This window comes from Bombina bombina, chromosome 3, assembly GCF_027579735.1.
Source record: "Bombina bombina isolate aBomBom1 chromosome 3, aBomBom1.pri, whole genome shotgun sequence".
Lineage (NCBI taxonomy): Eukaryota > Metazoa > Chordata > Amphibia > Anura > Bombinatoridae > Bombina > Bombina bombina.
This window is the reverse complement of record NC_069501.1, coordinates 795,908,265-795,929,878: the sequence shown is the minus strand read 5'-3', so window position 1 is coordinate 795,929,878 and position 21,614 is coordinate 795,908,265. Positions and strand designations below refer to the sequence as shown.

Below are 21,614 nucleotides of genomic sequence, written 5' to 3'. Positions count from 1 at the left end.
TGCAATGCCACCCTCTGCTCACTGGTGGCCAATTGGCCGCTAGCAGGGGCCATAAATCATCCCGATCGTATTGGATTGGGATGATTTAAGTCTGCCACCTGAAAGGTGGCGGAGAAGTTAAGGAGCAGTGGTGGGCTTCTTAACTTCAGTTTCAGGCGGACCTGAAACTATGGGGCTCCGAAGCATCATCCGCTGCTTGTTAAATGGAGCCCATAAACTACAGGTTGCTTACTTTCTGAGTTATTCCTATATAATAAAAGGCCAGGTATGTTTGTCATATGCAGTCATGCGCAGTAGAGACAAACATACCTGGCCTTCAGTGACAGAGGCGTGCGCGAGGCAAAACAGCTGTGATCCACACTTTAGCTGAAGAGACAGATTGCACGAAGCAGCCGCGAGGCAAAACAGCTGTGATCCATACATTGGTTGAAGAGACAGACGGTGCGAGGCAGCCTTGGAAAAACAGCTGGCCGTCAGAAGCAGAGAGGGTTGACGGAAGCTGCGTGGCAGGGGCCGTGGTTGATGGGAGTGCTGTGATGGGGGCGTGGTCGAGCTGGAGTGGGTGTATAGAGGGGGTGTGGCTGGGTGGTAGCACCGTTATATGGGCGTGGCCAGCAGAAGTGGGCATGGTCATGAGAGAACGCAAAGGAGGGGGGAGAGAGAGAGCAAAAGAGAGGGGGAGAGAGAGCAAAAGAGAGGGGGAGAGAGAGCAAAAGAGAGGGAGAGAGAGCAAAAGAGAGGGGGAGAGAGAAAGAAAAATAGAGGGGAGGGAGAGGGCAAAGAGAGAGAGCAAAAGAGAGGGGGAGAGAGAGCATAAGAGAGGGAGAGAGAGTAAAATAAAGAGGGGAGAGAGAGCAAAAGAGAGGGGGAGAGAGAGCAAAAGAGAGGGGGGAGAGAGAGAGAGCAAAAGAGAGGGGTTAAAGAGAGAGCAAAAGAGAGGGGTCAGAGAGAGTAAAATAAAGAGGGGAGAGAGAGCAAAAGAGAGGGGGGAGAGAGAGCAAAAGATAGGGAGAGAGAGAGAGCAAAAGAGAGGGGGGAGACAAAGCAAAAGAGAGGGGGGAGAGAGATAGAGCAAAAGAGAGGGGGAGAGAGAGAGTAAAAGAGAGGGGGAGAGAGAGAGCAAAAGAGAGGGGTTAGAGAGAAAGCAACAAAAAAGGGTTTAGAAAGAGAGCAAAAGAGAGGGGGAGAGAGAGAGAGCAAAAAGAGAGGGGGGAGAGAAAGCAAAAGAGAGGGGAAGAGAGAGCAAAAGAGAAGTAGGCGGCGGCGATGTTAGGGTGGCAAATTAGGGGTTAATAATATTTAACTAGTGTTTGCGAGGCGGGAGTGCAGCGGTTTAGGGGTTAATATGTTTATTATATTTGTGGCGATGTCCGGAGCGGCAGATTAGAGGATAATAATTTTATTTTTGTGTTTGCGATGGGGGAGGGCCTCGGTTTAGGGGTTAATAGGTAGTTTATGGGTGTTAGTGTACTTTTTAGCACTTTAGTTATGAGTTTTATGCTACAGCTTTGTAGTGTAAAACTCATAACTACTGACTTTAGAATGCGTTACAAATCTTGCGGTATAGGCTGTACTGCTCACTTTTTGGCCTCCCAGAAAAAGCTTGTAATATCGTCGCTATGGAAGTCCCATTGAAAAAAGACTTTACGCAAATTGCGTAAGTTAATTTGCGGTACAGCCAAAAAAGTGTGGGGTGCCCCTAAACCTGCAAGGCTCGTAATACCAGCGGGAGTGAAAAAGCAGCATTATGAGCCTTAACGCTGCTTTTTTACTCATACCGCAAAACTCGTAATCTAGCCGAATGTTAATGTGGGTTGATTATAATGAATTGGTAAAGTTTGCAATGTTATTCACTCTGGTAGCTAATATGAAAATTGCAGCTTAAGAAGGCACATACATATGGGCAAATCATGGTTTATATATCAAATGGTTAAATTTAAATTCTACCTACTTACCTTCTTCATAGTATCCATTGTGTGTGCAGAAGGCCAACACCTTCTGCCCAGGAAAAAGTCCAGTCCCATTATATTTTTCTTTGTTAGAAAGTACTCCATCGTCTATAAGAAACAATTAATATTCATTTATCAGATAGCTATCTTTTGTAAGAAATGCTTAAATATTTGACATAGTAAATTCTCCTTCTTTATGCACTTCTAAAGTACAAAATGCCTTAAAAACATTTGTGTAGTTTATAAGTGCACTCCCAGCAAAACCACTCATGGACATCAGTTTCAAACTTAATGGGATTCATCAACAAATTGTGTACAGCTAACGTAACCAAATGAATAATAAGAGCACTGAGATCCCATTAAAAGAGACCAGAATAAATTAGTATGTTTGGGGCTACAAACAACCAAACATTTTTTGCAGTGGATGAAAATGCTCCTAGTTCTAAGAAATTACAAACAGTGCACCACACTCACTCACTTATCAAAACAAATTCCTTTCAGATACTTGCTCAACTGGATTCCAAGTGAAATTTACCTCAATTATATTTATATATTAACAACTACTCAATTTAACTGAAGTCATTGAGGCCCATTTATCAAGCTCCGTAAGGAGATTGTGGGCCCGTGTTTCTGGCGAGTCTTTAGACTCGCCAGAAACAGCAGTTATGAAGCAGCGGTAAGGAATCGCCACAATTCAACCCGATCGAGTACGAGTATCGGGTTGATTGACACCTCCCTGCTGACAGCCCATTGGCCACGAGTCTGCAGGGGGCGGCGTTACACCAGCAGCTCTTGTGAGCTGCTGGTGCAATGCTGAATACGTAGAGTGTATTGCTCTCCGCATTCAGCGAGGTCTTGCGGACCTGATCCGCACTGTCAGATCAGGTCCGCAAGACCTTTCATAAATAAGCCTCATTATCTCTATTTACAATATGCTTAAATAATTACCCATACTTATTACTTTTGTTCTCATATTTTTATATTTTGACCTGTGTTTCTCTGCATCTGTGTTACTTTTTTCTAAAACAACTGCAAATTGTATTAACTAATTTATCATTTCTCTGAGAATATCAAAATAATGACCTGCATATGGACTGTCCTCATAGTGTAACACTATGACCAAATCTGTCTTTTAACAGTGCAGGAACAGCTATGAGATAGAAAATCATTGATAATATGTTTAAAAGATCGGACTCATGTAGGTTTTCTTAACCATCCTAAAATGATTTACTGTGTGACCTCAATCTATAAGCATCATTTATTTTCCCACAAGGTACCAGTAAGTTAATAGAAATCAAGATCAGAATCTAGTAAAATAAATTGTTAGGGGAGTGTTATTTTTGGGTCTGAAAGTGGAAAGAGCATTTTTCAAATGTAATTTTTCTCTTCTCTCCTGCTGTCTGCACATCAGTTTTTTGATGTAAAACTGACATATCCTGCGATTGCACACACTACTAAACAGCAATGTCTCATCCATTTACACCATTTTCAGACAGCAGTTTAGCCCAGTGTGATAGATTAGACTTATTTATATAGCAGCTTTCAGAATTATTCATTGTTAGTACAGGCCTAGCGGCAATTTGCAAATAAGGAGTAGTCACATGTAGCTCATTACCATTAAATGTATGCTATGACGTAAGACTATGGTCCTCATCCATTTTGTTTTATGAACCTTTTTTTAATACAGTTATTTTAAGCTTTAAGTACAACAGCTAATACCTGGCACTCTATGATCAGCTCATTTTGTCCCTTTTTAAAAACTATTTCAACAGTATTTAATGGATTATCTTTCTATATCACCTTTTACCTTTATTTTCTTTAATACAAAATGTTATATATATATATATATATATATATATACATACAGGTATATATATATATATATATATATATATACACACACACACCGGTATATATATAGATAAATACAGATATATAGGAATATTTATTTAAAAATACTTAGAACATATTCCCTTATGTAAAGAACATTGGTATGTGAAATATTTACTGTAAATACACACGCATATTAAAAATGAATATTGTATAAATATGATTCTTCATGTTTTCAGCTACTTAACTGCAAAGGGCTCCAATGCACACATTATATATCAAAGTTTAACACAAGCATTCACTGGACTTGATAAAGGTGAAATAAAAAATATTTATTCCATACAAACAAGTGATGTTTCGGGTGTTCACCCCTTCATCAAACCACAATTGTACAGAGTGAATCAAACATTTAATACCCATTGAAACCCCACCCACTGTGCAAGAAACAGCCAACCGTTGCCATAGCAACCATTGACCAAAACAAATACATAGTTGTTACTCATATTTACTAATCCTGTGCTAATATTATACAGTGAAATGACAAACTATAGTGTTATCATAAGGGGACATCTAACAGATCATCACTAAGTTTAATCCATCCTTTAAAGTGATAAAACAAAATCTCCATTTAATTATATCACAAACCTTTGTTTCCATGTCTTATCACTGAAAAGCGGTCAGTACTAGATCCTAGGATCAAATACCAGACTCATCATGTGTGCGTGTATATAGATAGATATAATACCACCACTAGCACAAACTATTACCTCTCTTTGCCAGGTGCTAACTAGTAAGCATCTCTAAGCGCATATCGGCGATATAGTAATAGACTGGGGCCTATCTATCAAGCTCCGAAAGGAACTTGATGGCCCGTGTTTCTGGCGAGTCTTTAGATTCGCCAGAAACAGCAGTTATGAAGCAGCGGTCACAAAGACCGTTGCTCCATAACCCTGTCCGCCTACTCTGAGCAGGCGGACAGACATCACCGGAAATCAACCCAATTGAGTACGATCGGGTTGATTGACACCTCCCTGCTGGCGGCCCATTGGCCACGAGTCTGCAGGGGGCGGCATTGCACCAGCAGCTCTTGTGATCAGGTCCTCAAGACATTTGATAAATAGGGGCCACTGAGTGCGACTATGATGTCATTAACCCCGCCCCTAATAGTTATCAAACAAAAACAAGGAGATGTAGCAATATGAATCCTAAATGTAACATAATAGCTATGTGAAAGAACAGTATTCAAACTAGTGTATGTATATATACAAAGATCCCAATGCCTAGTGCAATTAATATTAACTTTTATTTGCGGATCTATTGTCCTATATTGGACCTAAAATATCACTCTAAATGTATCCTTATATTCACATACACATAAGCTAACAATTAGCGTAGACAAACTAATGGGAGTAAATTGAAAAATAAAAATATATATATATAAAAATAAAATGAACATTTTTTCTATGTGAAGAACATTGGAATGTTAGAACACGTCAGCTTTCGCTTGCAAGTAAACATTTAACTTTCACCTTGTAATATAAGCGCTAACCTGCATGTGTTAAAAGTTCCCTTGTAATCTGGCCCTAAATGTCTAATTGAATTTGATGCTATTTATAATATTACAACACACAATAAAACAAGGCATAAGCCAAGATTAAATAAACCTACAAGATATAAGGTTGAAAAGTTCTTCTCATTGTTTTTGTCTCACCAGTCATAGCGTCTTTAAACCAGAGAATGTTTTTAGACTGGATAAGACATTTTTGGCCAGATAGTTGCGCTCCACTTTGCAATACCAGCGCATGCAAATGGGTGCTAGTATTGCAAGTTAGGTGCAATATGAATGCAACCTCATGTTCGCATTGCACAGAAGCACTGTTCTCACGAGAGCGTGCTCCATAGGCTCCAATGGGAGCCTCGTTCTCAGACATGGCATGAGAACTAGCACAGTAAAGGAGTTAGGTCGCGCAGCGATGGGCAGCAGATCTTAAATATATATATATATATATATATATATATAAGCATATTAACACATAAATATATATGTATATACAATATTAACACATAAATAGATATGTATATACAATATTAACACATAAATATATATGTTTAGAAGCATATATATATATATATATATATATTTATAGGGAACACATAGTTCCCTATAGACCGCAATGTAAAGACACTTTTCAGTGTCTTTTTTTTCTAACACCCCACACCCGCCACTTTTAACCCTTAAAACCTGCTTCATGCTGTTTTTTTTTAAAAAAATACTACAATTTTTTTTTTTTACATGAACCTCACGCCTTATTTTGGGGCCAATTGGGGAACTTTAATTTTCAGAGTCCTAATTACTACAACAAACTTGCGGTAGCAATAACCAGCCACTTGTAACTGAATTTGCCGGGTTATGGGCGCACAATAAATAACGATCCACTTGTAATCTTCTAGCCCTTTACAGGATGTTGTTCAAGGTCCTGAAGTTTTGATTACAGTTATAACTTGAAAAAGGTACTGATTCCCCTGATTTCTTGATTTAGAAGGTTAATTCTTTAAGAAGTAAAAGAACTCAACAGTTAGAAGAAAAAACTCAAACTTTTATGTCATCCTAAGGATCTGATACTTAAAGGATTACTTTCTGTTATAATTTTTAAGCTTAACAACTAACATATTAAAGTTAATAAACATTAATTTAAACCTACTGACCTATATTTTCTCCAAAACGAAGTTTCATAACGTTCTAAAAGATATATCTTTTATTTGCCGATGATGTCACGTTATCCTGCCCACTATTTTCAGCACTGAGTGTTCAAAATACTTAAACCAATAAGTTTGTGTTTAAAGCGCCATTTTGAAACCTAGGTATTGTAAACGGATTGGTACAGAGCAAAGGATACCCACGGAGTGGGTTTGGAAAACAATTACATTTGCAGACAAGATTTCTGATATACGGTAGAGATATGTTAATGAAATGCTATTGATAAAAAGCGTATTTGGGGTAGTTAGTTAGTAACAGCCATAGAAAATATTTACTTACAGTGGCCCTTTAAGTTTTCTTTACACTCAATATAATTTATTTGATGTTGCCAGCAATTCTTTATTTTTTCTTTTTAAACTAGAAAACTAGAGATAAATACCAAATGCATCCCCTTTATGTTGCCTTTGTGCTTGAAAAATAATGGAATGATTGTGACTTTGCAGAGCAGGTCACCTATTAAAAAGATATTATGTTTGCAAAGTGTATGAGGCCTGACTTTCAGCACAACACTCCAGTTCCCTTTGCTACACATCAACTGTCTTCCTGCTCTAAAAAGCAGCTTAATGGTGCTTTGACCGTGGAATGTAATTCAGCAGGAGACTGTGCTGCAAGCATCATTATTTCTGTCAGAATCCTGTACACCATATGAACTGACACTATAAAATGCCATGGGATTTGTAATTGTATCAGAGGGGTCATACATAAGGTTAACCTGAGTTATGTATATTGGATATAGGGTAAAATCCTGAGAACAATACCTAGCATATCCAGCCACTTGCTTGTCTAGTTGCATCATGGGAGCCATACAGATGAGTGTGATTTTAGTCCTCTGAGCTGTTATCTTTAGGCAAGCCTACCACAGGCTTCCTTAGCAAATCCAGTGAAATCCTAATGAACAGTCTGTAACCATTAAGCTGTTTGTCGTGATGATTATTAGCACAAATGCTTTACTGCCACAGATAGTGTAAAATATGAGAGAAGCTTTACTTTTAGCTGAATAAGCATATTCTAATCAAGCACACACAATGGCATTTATTCTATTCTTTTCTGTGAGTGTGCTGTGAAAAAAACTAACTTATCTTTGGTGTTTATATGGCTTTCATGTCTATTGCACTTCAATGTATTAGAAGCTCAGTAACTGGGACATTAAATTGCAATAGTAAAATGATATGATGTGCAAGAGCATTTTACTATTTCCTTCATGCAATATATATATATATATATATATATATATATATATATATATATATATATATATATATATATATATATATATATACATATATACTGTATATATAAAGAGAGAGAGATTTATATAGACTATGGGCCCCATTTATGAAGCTGCAGAGGTTGAGGATATCAGACAATTTGGACTTGTTCGTCCAGAATGACTGACAAGCCCTGCTCTTGCGCCAATGGTCGTTCAAAATCAGGGGGCGGGTTGCACAAGAGATTGCTTGTGCAATCTTAAATTCTGACAGCCGGTGCTGCTCCAGAGGGCCTGATGGCATGCAGATAGGTCTCTCTATGCACGCATTATAATAAATCTCACCATATATGGATTGGCCTTCACATCTTAATGAGCAGAGCAGCGGTAGCGCATCAAAAGCATTACAGTGTGTGGGACAAATGGTAACTCCATTCCACCTGCAAAAGCAGTGGTGGAACTGCATCCCTGATCAACATGACCCCCGCTCTAACTCTAGTTTTCCCACTTAACTAAAATCAATTTATGACAGGAATCAGCCAATCAGATTTAGCTCGCATTATATTGGCTGATCGGAACAGCCAATAGAATGCGAGCTCAATCTGATTGGCTGATTGGATCAGCCAATCGGATTGAACTTGATTCTGATTGGCTGATTCCATCAGCCAATCAGAAGATTCCTACCTTAATTCCGATTGGCTGATAGAATCCTATCAGCCAATCGGAATTCGAGGGACGCCATCTTGGATGACGTCATTTAAAGGAACCGTCATTCGTCATTCAGTCGTCGGCCAGGATGGATGTTCCACGTCGGAGGTCTTCAGGATGCTGCCGCTCCGTTCCAGATGGATGTCGATAGAAGATGCCGCCTGGATGAAGACTTCAATCGGATGGAAGACCTCTTCTGCCCCGCTTGGATGAAGACTTCTACCGGATCATGGACATCTTCAGCCCCCCGCTTGGGCTTGGATCAGGACATCGGAGGAGCTCTTCAGGACCGATCGGTGAACCTGGTATGGTGAAGACAAGGTAGGAAGATCTTCAGGGGCTTAGTGTTAGGTTTATTTAAGGGGGGTTTGGGTTAGATTAGGGGTATGTGGGTGGTGGGTTGTAATGTTGGGGGGGGTATTGTATGTTTTTTTTACAGGCAAAAGAGCTGAACTTCTTGGGGCATGCCCCGCAAAGGGCCCTGTTCAGGGCTGGTAAGGTAAAAGAGCTTTTAACTTTAGTAATTTAGAATAGGGTAGGGCATTTTTTATTTTGGGGGGCTTTGTTGTTTTATTAGGGGGCTTAGAGTAGGTGTAATTAGTTTAAAATTGTTGTAATATTTTTCTTATGTTTGTAGATATTTTTTTATTTTTTGTAACTTAGTTCTTTATTATTTTTTGTACTTTAGTTAGTTTATTTCATTGTAGTTATTTGTAGGTATTGTATTTAATTAATGTATTGATAGTGTAGTGTTAGGTTTAATTGTAGATAATTGTAGGTATTTTATTTAATTAATTTAATGATAGTATAGTGTTAGGTTTAATTGTAACTTAGGTTAGGATTTATTTGACAGGTAATTTTGTAATTATTTTAACTAGGTAACTATTAAATAGTTCTTAACTATTTAATAGCTATTGTACCTGGTTAAAATAATTACAAAGTTGCCTGTAAAATAAATATTAATCCTAAAATAGCTATAATATAATTATAATTTATATTGTAGCTATATTAGGATTTATTTTACAGGTAAGTATTTAGCTTTAAATAGGATTAATTTATTTAATAAGAGTTAATTAATTTCGTTAGATGTAAATTATATTTAACTTAGGGGGGTGTTAGTGTTAGGGTTAGACTTAGCTTTAGGGGTTAATACATTTATTAGAATAGCGGTGAGCTCCGGTCGGCAGATTAGGGGTTAATAATTGAAGTAAGGTGTCGGCGATGTTAGGGAGGGCAGATTAGGGGTTAATACTATTTATTATAGGGTTAGTGAGGCGGATTAGGGGTTAATAACTTTATTATAGTAGCGCTCAGGTCCGCTCAGCAGATTAGGGGTTAATAAGTGTAGGCAGGTGGAGGCGACGTTGTGGGGGGCAGATTAGGGGTTAATAAATATAATATAGGGGTCGGCGGTGTTAGGGGCAGCAGTTTAGGGGTACATAGGGATAATGTAAGTAGCGGCGGTTTACGGAGCGGCAGATTAGGGGTTAATAATAATATGCAGGGGTCAGCGATAGTGGGGGCGGCAGAATAGGGGTTAATAAGTGTAATGCTAGGGGTGTTTAGACTCGGGGTACATGTTAGAGTGTTAGGTGCAGAAGTAGGAAGTGTTTCCCCATAGCAAACAATGGGGCTGCGTTAGGAGCTGAACGCGGCTTTTTTGCAGGTGTTAGTTTTTTTTTCAGCTCAAACAGCCCCATTGTTTCCTATGGGGGAATCGTGCACGAGCACGTTTTTGAGGCTGGCCGCTTGCGTAAGCAACTCTGGTATCGAGAGTTGAAGCTGCGTTAAAAATGCTCTACGCTCCTTTTTTGGAGCCTAACGCAGCCTTTATGTGGACTCTCAATACCAGAGTTATTTTTATGGTGCGGCCAGAAAAAAGCCAGCGTTAGCTACGCAGGTCTTTACCGACAAAACTCCAAATCTAGGCCTAAGATTGCAGAAACAGCATCGAATGTTCGCATTCCCTATAGAAGTCAGTTAAAGGGAAACTGCACCCAAAATTTTTCTTTCGTGATTCAGATAGAGCATGTAATTTTAAGAAACTTTCTAATTTACTCCTATTATCATTTTTTCTTCGTTCTCTTGCTATCTTTATTTGAAAAAGAAGGCATCTAAGCTTTTTTTCTTGGTTCATAACAATGGATAGCTCTTTTTTATTGATGAATGAATTTATCCACCAATCAGCAAGGACAACCCAGGTTGTTCACCAGAAATGGGCCGGCATCTAAACTTACATTCTTGCATTTCAAATAAAGATACCAAGAGAATAAAGAAAATTTGATAATAGGAGTAAATTAGAAAGTTGCTTAAAATGTCATGCTCTATCTAAATCACAAAAGAAAAATTTTGGGTTCAGTGTCCCAAAAAGTGTTGAAAAAAAAAAAACACCAATCGTGCAAACAACATAGCATATTTGCATTAGCAAATGTGAAATATTTACAGTAAATACATAGTTAAAAATTTTATTAAATATGAATATTGCATAAATATGTTTTAGCATGTTTTCATCTACTTAATGGCAAAGGGCTATATTGCACACACATATATATATATATATATATATATATATATATATATATATATATATATGTTTATATGTGTTTTTTTCACTGTAAATACATATATACACATATGAATACATTTATATATATATATATATATATATATATATATATATATATATATATATATATATATATATCAGCTGTTGATGAACTTTAACGGACCATTTGTTTGTGAAAAATTTGTGCTTCAAAAACTTTTGCCATAGTGGACGCGAGTTAGACAAGATACCGGGGGAAATACCTGTCAAGATCTCTTGGAACAAACAGCGACACCCGGCATTCATGGTTTACTGTCCTGACTCTTTGGATTAAGCACTTAGAGCAAGCGGTCCTGATTGATATTCTAATCTACATGCCTAAACATACCTCACAAGTTTGAGGTTGATTCTTGTGAGTAGACACCCTACGGGGGAGCTGTTTTAACATACACTTGTATTATTGTTTGATTAAATTGATTTGCACTATGTAGGTGCCTTTGTGCGCTTTCTTTTTCTTTTTGCTTTTAGATATATATATATATGTACAAATATATACACATATATATATATATATATATATATATATATATATATATATATATATATATATATAATATATATATGCACACACATACAAATACATCTTTAGTAATGTATATGTATACGTATCTCAATGTTAATTTGCCTGTCTTTTTTTTCTAACACCTGAGATCACATATCTTTGAGCCCATATAACTTTTTTGTGCAATATTTTTTTATATATATTTTATTAGACAGGGTTAATATAAGTGTAACTGTACTTTGTAATGTATTTTTGAAGTGTTTTGTGCAACTTTTTTGTTTCTGAAAACTGTTAACCACAGCTCTGAGATCGCAGTAAGGATTGATGCGTAAATGACAGGATAAAATAGGTTTTCAAGAGACTGAAGCAGTTCAACTACATATCTATCATGTGTGTCCTGAGAAATCATTAGAAAAAAACAGGTTTTCTGGTTAATTGGGATAGCTTTGATTTTGAAAACCATATGACAACTCATAATAAGAGCTATTTTTACCTCTTGGAATAAAACTCGCAATATCACTTCCCGTTTCTTCAGAAAAAGCATGCAAGGTTAGTTTTAAACTGGTCTTTGTGAGGTCTTCAAATTCAAGGTAAGATCAATCCATTAGAAAAAAAGCTGTATTTACATACATTTCTATTTATCTTGTTTTCACTTCTCACTGTTAAAGCCCATCATATACTTTGCATTGATATGTCTAAACATTGATATTCTAATCAATAGCAAACCACCTTGGGTTTTCACATGATTCAATAAAACATTTTTTTACCAAAAATAAAATCCCCACAGTTATGCCTATTCTAAAACTAAAGCAAGCCTGAACATGACAGAAAAAATATATAGCATACACTACGCTAGATTACAAGTGGAGTGGTATTTTTTTTTCGTGATTGCGAAAACTCCGCTAGAGTTAAGCTTTTTGCGCTGGTTGGGTTGAGTTCGCATGACAAGTTTAAAAAAAACGTATTTTGCGCTATCGTTAACATGAATAGCGCGAAAAACCTAACTTAAAGGGACACTGAACCCAAGTTTTTTCTTTTGTGATTCAGATAGAGCATGCGATTTTAAGCAACTTTCTAATTTACTCCTGTTGTCAATTTTTCTTCGTTCTATCTTTATTTGAAAAAGAAGGCATCTAAGCTTTTTTTTGGTTTAGAACTCTGGACAGCACTTTCTTATTGGTGGGTGAATTTATCCACCAATCAGCAAGGACAACCCAGGTTGTTCACCAAAAATGGGCCGGCATCTAAACTTACTTTCTTGCATTTCAAATAAAGATACCAAGAGAATGAAGAAAATTTGATAATAGGAGTAAATTAGAAAGTTGCTTCAAATTTCATGCATCTGAATCACGAAAGAAAAAAATTTGGGTTCAGTTTCCCTTTAAGTATTCATGTGTGCCTGCATGTATTCCACATAGAAATCAATGGAGAAAAAAAAGTGTGGAAAAAAAAACAATACCCAAGATTGCGGAAACAGCATTGAATTTTCGCATTCCCTATAGGAGCCAGTTGAGAAAAAAAATGTTGAAAAAAACACCCATCGTGCAAACAACATAGCATATTCGCATTAGCAAATGTAAAATATTTACAGTAAATACATAGTTAAAATCTTTATTAAATATGAATATTGCATAAATATGTTTTAGCATGTTTTCATCCACTTAATGGCAAAGGGCTATAATGCACTTATATATGTGTGTATATATATATATATATATATATATATATATGTGTGTGTGTGTGTGTCTTTTTTTCACTGTAAATACATATATACACATATGAATACATTAATATACAGTATATATATGTACACATATATATATAATATATATATGCACACACATACAAATACATCTTTAGTAATGTATATGTATACGTATCTCAATGTTAATTTGCCTGTCTTTTTTTTCTAACACCTGAGATCACATATCTTTTGAGCCCTTATAACTTTTTTGTGCAATATTTTTTTAAAATATATTTTATTAGACAGGGTTAATATAAGTGTAACTGTACTTTGTAATGTATTTTTGAAGTGTTTTGTGCAACTTTTTTGTTTCGGAAAACTGTTAACCACAGCTCTGAGATCGCAGTAAGGATTGATGCGTAAATGACAGGATAAAATAGGTTTTCAAGAGACTGAAGCAGTGCAACTACATATCTATCATGGGGTCGATCCGATAAAAATCGTCGCCCGCAAAAGCCAGCGACGCCAATATTTACGCTGGTTTGGTATCACATATACGGCGTAACCTAGAAGTTACGCGCGTATATTTCTGCAGTCGCCCGTAGTTTTTTGGGCCATAGGCAGGTATACCAAACCAGCGCAGTTTGGTGTCCCATATGCAGCGTAAGGACTTACGTGGCAAAAATGGAGAAATCTTACTCCATTTTCACCTCGCCACAAAAAGCAGCCGTAAGAAGCCTTACGCTTGCTATTGGAGCCCCGTAACTCCCTAAACTAGCTAGAAAATAAACCTAACACCTAACGCATGTGCAATGTCTATCTACCTGTCAACCGCGATCTGCTAAATAAAACCTAACACCTAACGCATGCGCAATGTCTATCTACCTGTCAACCGCGATCCCCCCCCCCCCCCCGAAATCCCTAATAAAGTTATTAACCCCTAAACCGCCGCTCCCGGACCCCGCCGCCATCTACATAAACTAACCCCCTACTGTGAGCCCCTAAAACCGCCGCCATCTACATTATCTATCCCCTAATCTGACCCCTTACACCGCCGCCACCTATATAAAAATTATTAACCCCTAATCTAATCCCCCTATACCGCCGCCAGCTATATTAATATTATTAACCCCTAATGTAAGCCCCTTACACCGCCGCCATCTCTATTAAAATTATTAACCCCTAATTTAATCTACCTACCCCGCCGCCAGCTATATTATCTATATTAACCCTAAGTATATTATAGTTAATATAGTTATTACATTATATATATTAACTATATTAACCCTAATTATATTAGGGTTAATATAGTTAATATAGTTACTATAGTATTTATATTAACTATATTAACTCTATCTAACCCTAACACCCCTAACTAAATTTATATTAAATTAATCTAATTCATATTATAAACTAAAATATTCCTATTTAAATCTAAATACTTACCTATAAAATAAACCCTAAGATAGCTACAATATAATTAATAATTACATTGTAGCTATGTTAGGGTTAATATTTATTTTACAGGTAAATTGTTAATTATTTTAACTAGGTATAATAGCTATTAAATAGTTATTAACTATTTAATATCTACCTAGTTAACATAATTACCCAATTACCTGTAAAATAAATCCTAACCTAAGTTACAAATACACCTACACTATCAATAAATTAAATAAACTACAAATATCTATCTAAAAATACAATTAAATTAACTAAACTAAATTACAAAAAAAACAAACACTAAATTACAAAAAATAAAAAAAAAGATTACAAGATTTTTAAGCTAATTACACCTATTCTAAGCCCCCTAATAAAATAATAAAGCCCCCCAAAATAAAAAAAATTCCCTGCCCTATTCTAAATTAAAAAAAGTTCAAAGCTCTTTACCTTACCAGCCCTTAAAAGGGCCTTTTGTGGGGCATGCCCCAAAGAATTCAGCTCTTTTGCATTTAAAAACATATACAATACCCCCCCCCATTACAACCCACCACCCACATACCACTATTCTAAACCCCCCTTAAAAAAGCCTTACACTACCCCCCCGAAGATCTCCCTACCTTGTCTTCACCACACCGGGCCGAACTCCTCATCCGATCCGGACGATGTCTTGCTCCAAGCGGCAAAGAAGAATTCTTCCTCCGGCGATGTCTTCCTCCAAGCGGCAAAGAAGAATTCTTCCTCCTGGCGACGTCTTCCTCCAAGCGGCAGCAAAGTCTTCTTCCTTCCGGCAGCATCTTCCATGAAGCGGCATCTTCAATCTTCTTTCTTCGCTCCGCCACCGCGGAGCATCCATCCCAGCCGACGACTGAACGACGAATGAGGTACCTTTAAATGACGTCATCCAAGATGGTGTCGGCCGAATTCCGATTGGCTTATAGGATTCTATCAGCCAATCGGAATTAAGTTAGAAAAATCTGATTGGCTGATTGAATCAGCCAATCAGATTCAAGTTCAATCCGATTGGCTGAACCAATCAGCCAATCGGATTGAACTTGAATCTGATTGGCTGATTCAATCAGCCAATCAGATTTTTCTACCTATCAGCCAATCGGAATTCGACGGACCTCATTTAAAGGAACCTCATTCGTCGGGAAGTCGTTGTGCCGTAAGGATGCTCCGCAGCGGAGGAGCGAAGTAAGAAGATTGAAGATGCCGATTTGCTTGAAGACGTCGCCGATGGAAGAAGACTCTCTGCCGCTTGCTTCAAGACATCGCCCGGATGGAAGAAGACTTCACTGCCGCTTGCTGGAACACATCGCCCGGATCGGATCAGGAGTTCTGCCCGGCGGGGTGAATACAAGGTAGGGAGATCTTCAGGGGGGGTAGTGTTAGGTTTATTTAAGTGGGGTTTGGGTTAGATTAGGGGTATGTGGGTGGTGGGTTGTAATGTTGGGGGGTGGTATTGTGTTTTTTTTTGCAGGCAAAAGAGCAGTTTTCTTTGGGGCATGCTCCCACAAAAGGCCCTTTTAAGGGCTGGTAAGGTAAAAGAGCTTTGAACTTGTTTTAATTTAGAATAGGGTAGGGAATTTTTTTATTTTGGGGGGCTTTATTATTTTATTTGGGGGCTTAGAATAGGTGTAATTAGCTTAAAAATCTTGTAATCTTTTTTTTATTTTTTGTAATTTAGTGTTTGTTTTTTTTTTGTAATTTAGTTTAGTTTATTTAATTGTATTTTTAGATAGATATTTGTAGTTTATTTAATTTATTGATAGTGTAGGTGTATTTGTAACTTAGGTTAGGATTTATTTTACAGGTAAATGGGTAATTATTTTAACTAGGTAGCTATTAAATAGTTAATAACTATTTAATAGCTATTATACCTAGTTAAAATAATTAACAATTTACCTGTAAAATAAATATAAACCCTAACATAGCTATAATGTAATTATTAATTACATTGTAGCTATCTTAGGGTTTATTTTATAGGTAAGTATTTAGATTTAAATAGGAATATTTTAATTAATAATATTAATATTAGATTTATTTTAATAAGAGTTTAGTTAGGATGTTAGAGTTAGATAGTGTTATTATACTTAATATATATATAATATAATAACGATATTAACTATATTAACCCTAATATAATTAGGGTTAATATAGTTAATATATATAATATAATAACTATATTAACTATATTAACCCTAATATAATTAGGGTTAATATAGTTAATATAGCTGGCGGCGGTGTAGGGGGATTAGATTAGGGGTTAATACATTTATTATAGGTGGCCGCGGTGTAGGGGGATGTAGATTGTAGGCAAAAGAGCACTTTACTTTGTGACAAAGCCCCGCCAAAAGCCCTTTTAAGGGCTGGCAAAAGAGCTGTTACTTTGGGGCATGCCCCGCAAAAAGCCCTTTTAAGGGCTGGCAAAAGAGCAGTTACTTTGGGGCAATGCCACGCAAAAAGCCCTTTTCAGGGCTATTTGTAGGGTTAGACTTAGGTTTAGTGGTAGGGATAGTTTAGTATTTTCGGGGTTAAATAATTTAATATAGATGGCGGCGGGGTAGAGGGATTAGATTAGGGGTTAATAATTTTAAAATAGATAGCGGCGGGGTAGGGGCTCACTTTAGGGGGTTAGAGATTTAATATAGCTGGCGGCGGTTTAGGGGTTAATAACTTTATTAGGTAGCGGCGGTTTAGGGGTTAATACATATTTTATTGTTAGGATAGTGAGGGGGGATAGCGGATAGAGGGTTAGACGTGTCGGGCTATGTTAGGGAGGCGTGTTAGACGTGTCGGGCTATGTTAGGGAGGCGTGTTAGACAGTGCGGGTGATTTAGACTTTAGTCAGGTTTTGTAGGCGCCGGCAGTTTCTAACGTGCCGCAAGTCACTGGCGACGCCAGAAATTTGTACTTGCGCAGATTTCTGGACATCGCTGGTTTGTCAGACATACGGCACGTTAGCATCTGACGGCGACATATATGGGATAGCTCGAGTTGCGAGCTGAAACTGCGGGCGACGCGGGTTCCCTCGCTTGCGCCGCAAACTGCGATCTATATCGGATCGCGCCCCATGTGTGTCCTGAGAAATCATTAGAAAAAAACAGGTTTTCTGGTAAGATCAATCCATTAGAAAAAAAAAAAGCTGTATTAACATACATTTCTATTTATCTAGTTTTCACTTTTCACTGTTAAAGCCCATCATATACTTTGCATTGATATGTCTAAACATTGATATTCTAATCAATAGCAAACCACCTTGGGTTTTTACATGATTCAATAAAACATTTTTTTACCAAAAATAAAAAACCCACAGTTATGCCTATTCTAAAACTAAAGCACCCCTTAAAAAAAAAAAGAAAAAAAAAAAGAACCCAAAATAAAAAAAAGTTACTATAGCAATAGCCCTTGGAAGTGCTTTTTGCAGGGCATTGCCCTAAAGCAATTTAACTATTTTTTTAAAAATAAAATACAACCCCATTCTACTATAATGTAACCCCTGACCCTAAAAAAGCCTATCTAAAAAAAACTTACAGCAATTTCAGCTCTTTTGATATGTATATATATAGAAAATTCTAAAACAAACTAAACTAAAAAGGGAATGCCCTGAAAAGGGCATTTGGTAGGCAGTACCCTAAAGTGATTCAGCTCTTTTGCTGTCCAAAAAAAAATATAAAAATAATAAAACCTAATCTAAAAAAAAATGCAATAACATAGTTATTAATTACTATTCTTTTGTAGTTGAGCTCAGCAGTTAAATGTTCCCTTAAAGGAATTATAAACCCAGTATTGAATCTGCCTGTGCAATGTTTAATTAAGAAAAATAAAACAATATTTAGATATACATTAATTATTTATTTTAGCTTTCGGTATAAAATCACTCTGAAAAGGCTTCTTGCTCCACTCCCTTCATACATAAACGGACAGTATAGAGCAATTTATTTCATTTAACTGTATGTAGCAGACCCTACTATAAAGAACAAAACAAAGGGAAGTAATCCGAGAATTGCTGGAAAAAGGCAAAAATGCTAATGTCTCCTAGCTGACCTTGTTGTCTATAATATAGAAACTGGCTGGGAATGTGCTTAGAGCATATTACAACATTTAAATCAAAGAAAAAAAAATGTAGTAAGAGAATAGGGAAAAGCATGTTCTTTCTACATATAAAGTTTATATTTTTCCACTTAAAATTTAACTTTTACTAGTTGTAGTTAAAAAAGGCAGCAGAAATAGAAGTTGTATCTACGCCTAGATTTAGAGTTTGGCGTTAGCCGTCAAAACCAGCGTTAGAGGCTCCTAACGCTGGTTTTTACTGCCCGCTGGTATTTAGAGTCAGTCAGGAAAAGGTCTAACGCTCACTTTCCAGCCGCGACTTTTCCATACCGCAGATCCCCCTACGCCATTTGCGTATCCTATCTTTTCAATGGGATCTTTCTAACGCCAGTATTTAGAGTCGTGGCTGAAGTGAGCGTTAGAAATCTAACGACAAATCTCCAGCCGCAGAAAAAAGTCAGGAGTTAAGAGCTTTCTGGGCTAACGCCGGTTCATAAAGCTCTTAACTACTGTGCTCTAAAGAACACTAACACCCATAAACTACCTATGTACCCCTAAACCGAGGCCCCCCACATCGCCGCCACTTTATTAAACAATTTTAACCCCTAATCTGCCGACCGCACACCGCCGCCACCTAGGTTATCCCTATGTACCCCTAATCTGCTGCCCCTAACACCGCCGACCCCTATATTATATTTATTAACCCCTAATCTGCCGCCCCCAACGTCGCCGCCACCTACCTACAATTATTAACCCCTAATCTGCCGACCGGACCTCACCGCTACTATAATAAAGTTATTAACCCCTAATCCGCCTCACTCCCGCCTCACTAACCCTATTATAAATAGTATTAACCCCTAATCTGCCCTCCCTAACATCGCTGACACCTAACTTCAAGTATTAACCCCTAATCTGCCGACCGGACCTCACCGCTACTATAATAAAGTTATTAACCCCTAATCCGCCTCACTCCCGCCTCACTAACCCTATAATAAATAGTATTAACCCCTAATCTGCCCTCCCTAACATCGCCGACACCTAACTTCAAGTATTAACCCCTAATCTGCCGACCGGACCTCACCGCTTCTCTAATAAATGTATTAACCCCTAAAGCTAAGTCTAACCTTAACACTAACACCCCCCTAAATTAAATATAATTTAAATCTAACTAAATAAATTAACTCTTATTAAATAACTTATTCCTATTTAAGCTAAATACTTACCTGTAAAATAAACCCTAATATAGCTACAATATAAATTATAATTATATTGTAGCTATTTTAGGATTAATATTTATTTTACAGGCAACTTTGTATTTATTTTAACTAGGTACAATAGCTATTAAATAGTTAATAACTATTTAATAGCTACCTAGTTAAAATAATTACAAAATTACCTGTAAAATAAATCCTAACCTAAGTTACAATTAAACCTAACACTACACTATCAATAAATTAATTAAATACAATACCTACAAATAAATACAATTAAATAAACTAACTAAAGTACAAAAAATAAAAAAGAACTAAGTTACAAAAAATAAAAAAATATTTACAAACATTAGAAAAATATTACAACAATTTTAAACTAATTACACCTACTCTAAGCCCCCTAATAAAATAACAAAGACCCCCAAAATAAAAAAATGTCCTACCCTATTCTAAATTAAAAAAGTTCAAAGCTCTTTTACCTTACCAGCCCTTAAAAGGGCCTTTTGTGGGGCATGCCCCAAAGAAAACTGCTCTTTTGCCTGTAAAAGAAAAATACAGCCCCCCCAACATTAAAACCCACCACCCACATACCCCTAATCTAACCCAAACCCCCCTTAAAAAAACCTAACACTACCCCCCTGAAGATCATCCTACCTTGAGTCGTCTTCACTCAGCCGAGCCACCGATGGAACTGAAGAGGAGATCCGAAGCGGCAGAAGTGATCCTCCAAGGGGCGCTGAAGAAATCTTCCATCCGATGAAGTGATCCTCCAAGCGGCGCTGAAGAAGTCTTCCATCCGATGAAGTGATCCTCCAAGCGGCGCTGAAGAAATCTTCCATCCGGGCGATGTCATCTTCCAAGCGGGGTCTTCAATCTTCTTTCTTCAGGATCCATCTTGCAGACCTCTGACGCGGAACATCCTGCTGGCCCGATGGACTACCGACGAATGAAGGCTCCTTTAAGGGACGTCATCCAAGATGGCGTCCTTCGAATTCCGATTGGCTGATAGGATTCTATCAGCCAATCGGAATTAAGGTAGGAAAATTCTGATTGGCTGATGGAATCAGCCAATCAGATTCAAGTTCAATCCGATTGGCTGATTGGATCAGCCAATCAGATTGAGCTCGCATTCTATTGGCTGATCGGAACAGCCAATAGAATGCAAGCTCAATCTGATTGGCTGATTGGATCAGCCAATCGGATTGAACTTGAATCTGATTGGCTGATTCCACCAGCCAATCAGAATTTTCCTACCTTAATTTCGATTGGCTGGTAGAATCCTATCATCCAATCGGAATTCGAGGGACGCCATCTTGGATGACGTCCCTTAAAGGAACCGTCATTCGTCGGGAAGTCGTCGGTGAAGATGGATGTTCCGCGTCGGCGGGATGAACATGGATCCGGAAGAAAGAAGATTGAAGATGCCGCTTGATAGAAGACTTCAGCTGGATCATGGACCTCTTCAGCTCCCGCTTGGATGAAGACTTCAGTCGGATCATGGACCTCTTCAGCTCCCGCTTGGATGAAGACTTCAGCCGGATCATGGACATCTTCAGCTCCCCGCTTGGGCTTGGATGAAGACTTCGGAGTCTCTTCTGGACCGATCGGTGAACCCGGTGTGGTGAATACAAGGTAGGGAGATCTTCAGGGGCTTAGTGTTAGGT

The 21,614-nt window shown here is 37.5% G+C and overlaps 1 protein-coding gene across 1 annotated transcript in view; it reads right to left on the bottom strand.

The window, feature by feature from the left end:
* VWA3B (von Willebrand factor A domain containing 3B) overlaps positions 1 to 21,614 on the bottom strand; it is a 486,211-nt gene that overhangs the window by 78,975 nt on the left and 385,622 nt on the right. The window contains exon 26 of the mRNA XM_053707714.1: positions 1,956 to 2,009. Coding sequence (XP_053563689.1) covers positions 1,956 to 2,009 — 54 coding nt within the window. The remainder of the gene's footprint in view (positions 1 to 1,955; positions 2,010 to 21,614) is intronic.